Here is an 11,730-nt window from a genome sequence, read left to right as displayed (position 1 = left end):
GAAACAATCCAACATTGTTTTGAGTCCAAAGCCTCTCTTGCTCCATCCGGCTAGGCAGAATCTTGGCTGAGAGCAAATTGCATGCATATTTACTGTCCGGATGCTTTGTCAGCCTTTACTAAATGCAACTTTACAAACATTGATTTTAAAGGGGTAGTTACCATCTCTTAGCATGATGTAGACTGTGTTATTTTAAGACAAGTTGCAGTTGCACTTTTTTTTATTGTGCAGCATTTAATGCTTATAATTTTATTTAATAATGTAGTGTACTAGGGAATTTCCTCTGCCTGTGGAGAATTGCAGATGTAATACAGGCCAATCCACTGTATTTCACTCCATGATTTGTATGCTGTGATAGGCACAACATCACAAGGCAGATTTTGCTGCAAAAATGCATACTTTCCCATTTGTGCTGGTAGTGAAAATGCCTAGGGTGCCACTAGACTTAGGGTAAGGCCAGACGAGGAGATTCTGGGAGATTTTGTCGCCTGGCGACTTATCGCCACGTCTTTTGAGCGACTATCTCCCTGAACTGTCTTTTATCCATAGGCTACAGTGCAAAATTGCCTGCGCTAATGCACACATGGCGATGCGTTTTCAATAGTCGCCCAAAGTTGCCTTACTGAGGCAATTTTGGGCGACTATTGAAAACGCATCACCGCGTGTGCATTAGCGCAGTCGATTTTGTGCTGTAGCCTATGGGGAAAAGACGATGAGGCAGTTCGGGGAGATAGTCGCGCAAAAGACATGGCAATAAGTCGCCAGGCGACAAAATCTCCACGAATCTCCTTGTCTGGCCTAACCCTAAAGGTGTGCTGTGCTGACCTGTGAAAAGTCTCAAGCAAGTTCAAATACTTGTTATAGATATGGAACATGTTATCCGGAATGCCAACTATATTTCAGTTGGGATCAAGTACAAGGTACTGTTTAATTATTACAGAGACAAAATGGATAACAGGTTTCTAGATAGCGGATCCCATACTTGCAAAACATAAACATTATCTAAGCCTCTTTTTATTTTTCTTTATCCAGGAATGGCTGCAGAACTTGGCCTTTCTGTTCCCAATGTTTTTACTAACTGCTTTAGGTCAACATGCCGCCACACCATCACTGGTTCATACATCACCTGCACGGGTCCTTGGCCCTTTGGATGCATTTAACAATTTCTCCATTGGATATGTGCACACCACCTCTACATCCAGGGATATTATGGAGAAGGTGGCCAATAGCATCATTATACCTGGTAAAATATCCATAGTCTATATGTAAAAACATATATTTTAGAATTTTATATCCTTCTTTCAAAGTACTACGACACAAATTAGCTTAATGGAACACTACTCGGCCGTAGTAGTTAAAGAACTTCTGTTTGAAGTGCTTATTGGACTGTGTTCATGATGCTACCTGTTCACATACTGCATTGATATTTATTTACATCTATTGATTTATTTACATATCACTATGTGGGAGTAGAACAGCAATCTCATATAGTGATATAGAAACTGTAGCTTTTATTCACTTCAAATACTATGGAATTATTGAATAATGATGACTGAATAAAGAATCTACCTGAAAGATGGCAACTTTTCTGAAGCAGACATAGTGGAATAGCTAAGGGCAGCACCAATAGTAATATATATACTGTCTTTGGGTGCCAAAACTCGAGGGTGGAAATGTGGCCATGAATTGGGTCAGGTAAATTTCCAGTTCATGTCTTGGTGGTAGGGTGGTCACTGTGAATTATTTTTTCCACCTGAAGACTAGAATTGATGTTGGTTTATAAAGGCACTGAGTTAAAAGATAGGTGTTTTAAGTATTGCCCTAAGGCAGTGCTGTCCAAGTTCTGTGGTACCAAGGGCCAACATTTTACTGGCCTATGTGGAGGAGGGCCGATAATGGAAGTCAGTGTTGGCCACTCCCCCTTTTATACCACACCCACTGTAAACCACACCCATATTACCACAAGAACTTTTAAGATCGTATCCACATTAATGGTGGTAACACACCAAAAAACCAAATGGTTGGTGCTCACTGCAGGGAAATCCCTCATCACTCATATGTGAAAAATTGAAGTCATGTTAAAAACACACTCTTAAATCCATATGCCTCATCCTCCCCTGTGGATAATACAACAACCCCCCAACACATGAGTAAACACCTTAAGGGCCCTTAACAACAATTTCCAAATGCTAACAAACCCCTAACAGGCTTACATCCCACAGGTAGGGTAGGGCAAGCAGCACTGGGCAAGCAGAGAATGGCACACACAGGGAGGCAGGGCCAGGCCAAGGTATTTTTGCACCCTAGGCAAAGGCTTCAATCAGTGCCCCCCCACCCAGTCCTGCATTACCATTTCCCACCTTACCAGTCATATAGCCCCCTGTACCTGTGCCAGCACCTATCATATTGCCTCCATTTTTACCTATACCAATGGCAGTCAATCCCTCAGATTGCCCCCAGGCCCCAATCTGTACATGTGCCAGCATAAGCCAAAACATCCATCATATTTTTACCCCCAATCTGTACCTATGCCAGCGGCAACCAAAAGAATCCATCATATTGGACCAATTTGCATCTGTTCCAGCAGTAGCCAAAAATCCATTATATTGCCCTCAAACTTCTGTGTACCTGTGCCAGCAGCCACCATATTGCCACATGTACCTGAGCCAGCAGCAGCCAATCCCTTATATTGCCCCAATCTGTACCTGTGCTAGCATCAGCCAAAAAATACACACTATCATAGGGGGTACATTATTTTTTTTAAATAAGTTCTCATTGCATTTTTAATTCTAAAATAATAATTTCACTTCTTATATAAAGGTATAAAGGTCCAAGAGTTTGCGGATGAGGAGGAGCTAATGGAGGCTTTTAATAATATGTCAATGGTTGCAGTCACCTTTGTGGACAAGTTCAGTTACCAAATCCAAAACTGGCTGCACTTAGTGAAGCATCCAAACGATTATTTTTCTGTTATGGGTAAGTATTTTTCTTTCTTTGTGTACCATTCCTCAGAGCCTTCCGCTACCTCCATGTTATAGAAAATAATATAATGGTAATCCTGGCAATATGCAGACTTTCTAAAGAATATAGCACCCTGCATGCAATTAAGATGAGACTATATATACCAAGATGGTGTAGAAAGATTTTGTATGATTATATGGGCGTGTATATTGAAAGAATGACAAGTAGGAGCGGCACGCACATTTAGGCTACAGGGTATGAAAAACAAAAAAACGAAGGGTAGCTTGCCCATGGAAAACTCTATCATTGCAAATAATGAACCAATAAAATTGTCCTTCTCACTGTACCTGATAAATGTGAGTCTGAGAAAAACCCCATGTCTCTAGGTACATGTGTTAATAGCTCCAGAGCCTGCTATTCTACGCATTACTGGTCAGAAGGCTTCCTTTCACTGCAAGCAAGTATTGACTCTGCTATTATTGAAGTAAGTAGAGTGCTGTGATTGCTTTATGAATTTTTATAATAACCACAGAAGGCATTAGTTTAAAGAGAAAAATCTTGTATTAACGGCCATTGGATTCACTGTAATCACTGTAATTGAAGGGATGGGCCTAAAGAAAAAAACAAAACAAAATGGCAGCGGCGGAACTACCATGGGTGGAGGGGGTGCGGCTGCACCAGGGACCCTGCACCCCTTATGGGGCCCGCTGAGTCCCAGGAAATATATTTTAAAAAATAAAATTTTATCAGTTGTAAATTTCTGTACCGGGGCCCCTAGGTGTCTAGTTACGCCACTGCAAAACGGGTAAAAGTAAATTATAGTTTGTGATTTCTGTGAATATGTTTTCTCTAGGGTTCTGCTTATTGGTTTTTTTACAGACTTGGAGGATCATTTCTCCTTGCTCATTAGTAGTGTTTAAGTCTGGCATATATAATTTCCATATAAATGTACTTCTACGTTTATGTAGTTATACGTTTATGTAGCCTAGTTTTTTTAAGTATGTGGTCACATATGTCTTAAGTATATTTTGTTGACAAAAAAATGCATTTTCTCAAATTGTATTTTGTCTCTTAAAGATGTAAGACCAACTGGACACTTATGGGAGCTAAGTACAATAATGGATAAAACATTTTTTATACTGTTTTTCTATGTCTGTTACTTATACGATATGCACCAGTGCCAACCAATCAAGCTTGGCTTTCAGTGTTCAACTTGCAGTTAGCTGAAAAAAGCAAATTACTGATTGGTTGCTATGGGTTACTACCCAGGTGAAAATTTGCTCAGTTTTTATAAATAGCCCCCTCTATATCAACAAAATGAACACAAAGTTTCACAAAAGTAAGGCTCTCATTTCCACAAAATCAGTTTTGTAAATTCAGTCAAATTATTGAACCAATAAGAGGCACGCATACGTAATCAATAGCAAGCAGACTGTAATTGAAGTCTCTCTATTGGCCTCTCTTCATACTCTCTTACTTGGTTCAAATGGATGACAAAAGTTTTGACAGAATGATTATGTTGGCACAAAGCTGATGTAATTAATGAATTTTATACATTTGAGAGAATGAATTTTTACATTTACAGAATGTCATTTGCTATATTATAACATCCTTATGTGCACAAACTTGATTTTGTTCTTGACTAAAACTTGGCTAAAAGTGTAACTTTTTTATACCAGTGCATACAGCCACATATGTACCCTGAGAGAAATACATTTTATGTCCAAAATTGTATTGGAGATATTTTTCATACTGAATGTATTTTTTAAACAAAATATAATTGGGAAAATAGTGCCCAATAAAGATATGCCATACATTACAAATTTGTGACTAATATGTCCTTTATTTGCCCTTTCAATTTTACTTATACTATACATCCTTTATATGTATACTGATGTGTTAGCATCAGTCCTCTAGAAAGTTAAAGGGCAAATATACCCACCTTTTTGGGATGGGCTCATTTTGTTGGGTTTATGTCGAAATGATATATTTATATATTTTGAAGTAAAGGATTCTAGGACTACTCATTGATTAGCAGTTACTTTTATTTGATAGGCAAACTTGGGTGATTAAGAAGGAGCATACCTGTCGGGTGACAAAAGTTTTGACAGAATGATTATGTTGGCACAAAGCTGATGTAATTAATGAATTTTATACATTTGAGAGAATGAATTTTTACATTTACAGAATGTCATTTGCTATATTATAACATCCTTATGTGCACAAACTTGATTTTGTTCTTGACTAAAACTTGGCTAAAAGTGTAACTTTTTTATACCAGTGCATACAGCCACATATGTACCCTGAGAGAAATACATTTTATGTCCAAAATTGTATTGGAGATATTTTTCATACTGAATGTATTTTTTAAACAAAATATAATTGGGAAAATAGTGCCCAATAAAGATATGCCATACATTACAAATTTGTGACTAATATGTCCTTTATTTGCCCTTTCAATTTTACTTATACTATACATCCTTTATATGTATACTGATGTGTTAGCATCAGTCCTCTAGAAAGTTAAAGGGCAAATATACCCACCTTTTTGGGATGGGCTCATTTTGTTGGGTTTATGTCGAAATGATATATTTATATATTTTGAAGTAAAGGATTCTAGGACTACTCATTGATTAGCAGTTACTTTTATTTGATAGGCAAACTTGGGTGATTAAGAAGGAGCATACCTGTCGGGTCGTGATGCAAAAAGGGACGGGGCCACGGGGTAGTGCCGCAAAAGGGGCGGGGCCACACCGCCAGAAGCCAAAGAAAAAAAAAAAAAAATATATATATATATATATATATATATGAGAAGTAACATAGTACTGCACTCAACGGGAATACTTGTGAAAAAAAAATCAATTTATTTAAAAAAAAATCCAATGTTTCAATCACGAACTGTGCTCTTTCTCATGGAAAACAAACCTTGAGAAAGAGCACAGTTGGTGTTTGAAACGTCTGATTTTTTTTAATAAATCTTGATTTTTTTTTCACCAGCACCCGGTCAAGTTGCTATACAACCTTAGGGTGTGCTCCTCCATGTGTGTATATATATATATATATGCCCAAGGGTTGCCAGCACTCTGAATAAAGTTGCTTGAATTTGCCTGGGTGCAGTGCCAATAAATTATCCATAACTACTACAAGAAGGTCCGCACTCTCAGGACTTATAAAAATCATAATATTTATTATAAATGACCCTAGGTCCCTAGCCGAAACGTTCGTCATTTATAATAAATATTATGATTTTTATAAGTCCTGAGAGTGTGGACCTATATATATATCAAAAGAAAAGATCAGCAGGTCTTAAAAATGCTAAACGATCATTTATTATAAAACTATGGACTAATGTTTCGGCCCAACCCAGGTGTAATAGATAGATATATATATATATATATATATATATATATATATATATATATATATATATATATATATATATATATATATATATATATATATATATATATATATGGGATGGACAGTATGCAAGCCTCCAGTTGTGACATAAAATCTGTAGACTTGTCCACACACAGCATATTTAAACTAAATGTGTTGTTCCAGCTTACCAGCAATCATTCTGTATGGAACAATATGGCTTCTATCGTGGCAATGAAGATGAAATCTGCTGAACGGTCATTTCTTCAATTTGTGCATGTTGGATCAATCATTTTTATCATGCCCTTGTGCTATGTCTCACTGATGTACCTCTTATCCTTGTATGTGACAAGAGAGAGGTATGAAATGAAGGAGATACTAAGAGTAATGCGGTTGAAAGACTTAGCATTTTGGTAAGTTAATTTGTATGTAACCCCCAAGTATATGGAAGGCCAAACAATGTAATGGCAGAAACTGCATTATGGTGTCAGGAATGTTCCCTCTACTTCTTTAGGTGCTGAATCCAGGGAACACAGGCATGTGTGGACCTGCAGCCTTTAAAGGGGAACTCCGGCTTCCAAATCAATATTTGATAAAGAGGTCCACATAACACTGAAACTCCTAATATTCCCATCACAGTTACCTATTTCTTCAAAAAGTATGAAAAAATGCCATTTTCTATGCTGAAATCCAGCTGTTTAACAGTTCTCATTCTGCAGCATTTGAAATCCTGGCAGGGAAGGAGGGGCTAAACACTGATGTTACAAATTGTAACAACTTCTCCACAGTTTACAGGAATTACATAACCCTCACTGCATTGCACTGTGATATTCTGTTCCTTATTGACATGTGCAGGGAATTGTGCGGTTTGGAGGAAGCAGGCTGAGGACAGATGGCTGCTGATACAAAGTAACAGTAGTCAGCCAGCTCAGCATAGTAGTCAGACAGATCAGCAGAATAGGGGACTAGACTTAGGGAACTGTTTCAAACCATTAAAAATCATGAAAAGTCTGCATATTTTTTAATTGATGTATATTGAAAAGTTGCTTGAAATTGTTTACTTTTCAAAAAGCTTGTTATTTTTGTGTGGAGTTCCCCTTTAATTTTATCACATGGTGGAAAATATCTTAACACCTAACACCTTTTGCTGGCCACAGACGCAAAGATCCGATCGTACGATTCAATGTACGATTGAACTTTCCCATCTCCCGACCTGGCACTAACCATTCAGATCAAAGTCTTACCATTCCGACCAAATAAAGTAGTTAAAGAACAGATCAGCCGATGTTCTGCCCCTGACAGCAATCGTACGATAGACAAAGCTAGTGCCAGTCTCCCACTGAAAATCGTACGATCGGTAATGCACGCAGAGATATTACCCGCAGCCTACAGAAATTTTCTAACCTGTCCGATCGACCAAACGACCGATCTCCACCGGACGAAAAATGTTGGGACTCTCCACACGCGTTCCGAAAATTGTATGAATCCTCGATTCGTACGATGAGATCTTTGCGTATATGGCCAGCTTTAGTCTCTGTTCTTATCTCCGTAATATATATGCCTTCTGTTTTCTCTACTTTTCTTTATTGCATTTCCATTACACTTCTCTCTCTGCTTTCACTTTGTAAAGTGCACTTCAACATTTGTTATGCCTCTGCAGAACAGTAAGAAATTAGTTTGCATTAAAAACTGAACAACCTTTGAGTTTGCTAAAACAGTGTTCAGGAAAGCAAAGATGGAAAAAGGAACTTCATATGAGATGACTAATCCCAAAATCTTTTAAAGTGTATCAGTTGTAAAAAAAAAAAAAAAAATACAAGTAGAGACGGACTATGGCTCTGGTCTGATTTACATCCTGGAGTCAGCAAGGATTTTTTTCTCCTTTGGACCAAATTGCAAAAGTTTCACATCTGTTTTTTGTTTTTGCCTTCCTCTGGATCGTATTTCAGTTAAGCAATTTTCCTTTAGACCAAATGTCTGAACTCTTTTTTCAGCTTGAATTACTATGTTACTATGTGAGTTTCTCTTAGAAAGCAGCATATCAGCCATCAGACTGTAGTGTCATCTAGCTTACTGGCTAGAATGATAAGCAAGCAAAATCAAGAGTTTGAGACAGGTAGTAACAGCTTATATTTGGTGTATATTATATTACCAGATATTCTCGAGTATAAGCCGAGTTTTTCAGCACCCAAAATGTGACTCGGCTTATACTCGAGTCAGTGCTGGGTGCTCTGGTGCTTGAGAGCATGCTCGTGAGCGCACGGGAGTTTCACGGCTAAGGGACCCGGCAATAGGACCATGTGGCAACAGGAGGGGGTGCTCGCAAAACGATAGGTGAAAGATGGAGGATTTCCTATGGTGAGTGGCTTGCTCTTGAGGGCATGGATTGCTGCGTGTGTGCTCTGTGGAGCTGGATGCTCTGTGCGGCTGCATGGCTGTCTCCTCCATAGTGCGGAAGAATGAGGGAGATTTGAAACACATGCTACAGTGTTCTCCCTCTTCCTCCTCCGCACTTCATGTTGTAGGTCCATGGAACAGGCAGACCTGGGGAGAGTGAGCCCAGCCTGGGAAACCAGCGCTTATTTGCTCTCACCTGCACAGGGACTAGGTTTGCTCAATGCTGCTTGCGCTTTGGCGCTAGGTGACATTTTGTGACTTGGCGTCACCAATAGTGAAACAGAGGCCCTAAAGCAAAAGCCTTGTCCATAGCTCTCACCTAGGCTAATAATCAAGTCAATAAGTTTTCCCAGTTTTTGTAGGTAAAATTAGGTTTTTCGAATTCGTCTTATACTTGGGTTGGCTTATACTCGATTATTTACGGTAAAAAAGAATCCAAAAACAATAGGGCTGGTGCTCGCTGGCAACCATGAAGTTGCAAAATCTACCATGTAATTTGTAGGAAATGTCCTCTTTATTACTGATTCATGTCATTTAAACTTTTAGTTTGGAGAAATTTATATTATTTGCAGTGGAAAGAGAAAAGTATTTTTAATATCAAATAATATTTTTTTCAGGTTATCCTGGGGATTGCTTTATGCCTGCTATGTATTGATAATGGCCAACCTGATGACTCTGGTCACAAAGCATTTCATATTTGTAACAAGTTCCTATGGCATCATCATGCTTCTTTTCTTCCTTTATGGAATAGCTTTGGTAAGTCTGCATTCCTGGTAGTTTTGCAAAGTACAGTGTGACATCGGAAGAGTAATAACTTATTTAATGCTAGTCTATAAAAATTCAGGGGTTGGCTGGGGACATGCAGCATGTTTAAAATAAAAATACTGCAGCTGAATAGAAAATCTTAAATTCCTCCCAATAGATGCAGAGAGTTGCATTTCCTCTTCAGTAAGAGAAATAACTATGTTACTATAAGGGGCCCATTTACTAAAGGTTGAAGTAAATTCTCAAATTAAAAAACTTTGAATTTCGAAGTAATTTTTGGGTACTTCGACCATCGAATAGGCCAAAATTGAAGTACTGTCTCTTTAAAAAATGCAGACTTCGACACTTCGCCACCTTAAACCTGCCGAATTGCTGTTTAGCCTATGGGGGGCCTTCTATAAACTTTGGCTACGTTTTGAGTTGTCTAAGTATTTTTTTGTAAAATCGTTTGATTCGAACTATTTAATTGATCGATCCAGCGATTTTTACTTCCGTTTTCGATCGAAAAAATACTTAGACTATCGAAGTATTAAAATCGATGGTCGAATTTCGAAGTCTTTTAACTTCGAAATTCGACCCTCAGTAAATGTGCCCCAAAAAGTAACTAGAGCACTTTTTGGCCTACTATTAAATACAAATAGTAGGTGGCCCATCTTGCCTAGGCATGGGATCCGTTACCTGGAAACTCGTTATCTAAAAACTCTGAAGTAAGGGAAGTAAATCTTCCATTTTAATAAAATAATTTTGATTTTTAAATATAATTTCCTTTTTTATTCTGTAATAATAAACTAGTACCTTGTACTTGATCCTAATCAAAATATAGTTAATACGTATTGGTGGGAAAACAATCCTATTTGGTTTCATTCATGTTTAAATGATTTCTAGCAGACTTAAAGGAGAACTAAACCCTAAAACTGCATATGGTAAGAAACGCCATGTGTTATATATAAAACTTATTGAACCAGTTAAAACGTTCTGCATCACTATAGTAGTAATGATCCAGGCCTTCAAAGTTCTGTTCTTCTTCTTCGTCTTGGATTTTGTAAGGAGTGTCTGTGACACTCACATGCTCAGTGGGCTCTGAGCAGCTGTTGTGAAGCTAAGCTTAGGGGTTGTTGCAAATCATTAAACAGAAATTGAGGTTTGCCTGTCATAGAAACCGATGCTATAGGGCATGTTATTAAATTCTGATGCTAATTGTACTGGTTCCTAGACTGCCATTAAGTAACAACAGCACAGAACATGTGCAGTGAATCAGCATAGAAGAAGATGGGGAGCTAGTGGAGATATTTTCAGAGCAGGTGTGTGCGGGTCCCTGATGTCGCAGCCCCGGTGTACCCCCCACCCAGTCAGTGCCGGATTTAGTGGGCGGGTGCCCCAAGGCCGCGCGGTCCTTGCATCCAGCCGCACAGTCCTAGCGCCCGCCCACTTACCCACTCCGGTGCGAGCACACATGGGCACCGGATCGCTGCCAGAGCGGCTGGGCAGCATGCCGCCCCTAATATTTTGCCGTCCTAGGCCCGGGCCTTTGTGGCCTCACCACAAATTCAGGTCTGCCCCCAGTCCAAGACTGTCTGTCTTTTTACCCTAATACGTTGATAAATATCCTTTTAATTCAATAGTACTAAACTAAATTAATAAAATATAATTCGCCCTAGCACACCTAGTTCACCATTTCATTATTTCACGAAAAAAGGTAGTATTGGTAATGCTGCAGCCTTTAACGCTTTAACCACCAGTGACGAAGTTACTGCATCTTCAGCAGAAGTGGCATACTACCAACCGCGTAGTATGTTTCAGGGGTTTTCTCTATTTCTCTATCCAGTTTGGAAATTAAACTTTTTTTCTAGTTGAAAGGATCACTGGTTTCTAGCAACTAGGCTTTTCTTTGAATTCCAGAATGAATTAATATGAAAAGGGATTTCTAAATACTGTTGCTGTGTGTTTGTATTTAATTGTGTTAACTGAAACGCAATAATTCCCGTTTATTTCAGATGTCATTCACCTTCATGCTGAGTGCCCTGTTTAGGAATCCCAGAGCAACAGCCATCGCTGGCTTTATTGTCACACTCTTACTGTCTGCTCTGGGTCTCGTCGTACTATCCAAGGATCTTCCTAAAGCTCTTGAAGTGTTATTGAGTATCTTCCCCCAGTTTGCCTTTGCCGTTGGATTAGTTCAGGTAATTCTTGGCTGCTTTAGCTCTACTCTGTAAAACAGAGAGAGCAAAT

The 11,730-nt window shown here is 38.7% G+C and overlaps 1 protein-coding gene across 1 annotated transcript in view; it reads left to right on the top strand.

The window, feature by feature from the left end:
- The first annotated feature begins 6,535 nt into the window (after window positions 1-6,535).
- LOC108701784 (ATP-binding cassette sub-family A member 10-like) overlaps window positions 6,536-11,730 on the top strand; it is a 49,997-nt gene continuing 44,802 nt past the window's right edge. Inside the window, exons 1-3 of the mRNA XM_041576261.1 lie at window positions 6,536-6,752; window positions 9,354-9,492; window positions 11,496-11,681. Coding sequence (XP_041432195.1) covers window positions 6,556-6,752; window positions 9,354-9,492; window positions 11,496-11,681 — 522 coding nt within the window. The 5' untranslated portion in view covers window positions 6,536-6,555. The remainder of the gene's footprint in view (window positions 6,753-9,353; window positions 9,493-11,495; window positions 11,682-11,730) is intronic.

Source organism: Xenopus laevis, chromosome 9_10L (genome assembly GCF_017654675.1).
Source record: "Xenopus laevis strain J_2021 chromosome 9_10L, Xenopus_laevis_v10.1, whole genome shotgun sequence".
In the NCBI taxonomy this organism is placed as follows: domain Eukaryota; kingdom Metazoa; phylum Chordata; class Amphibia; order Anura; family Pipidae; genus Xenopus; species Xenopus laevis.
Note: the sequence above shows the minus strand (reverse complement) of the source record. Positions and strands in the feature narration are given on the sequence as shown.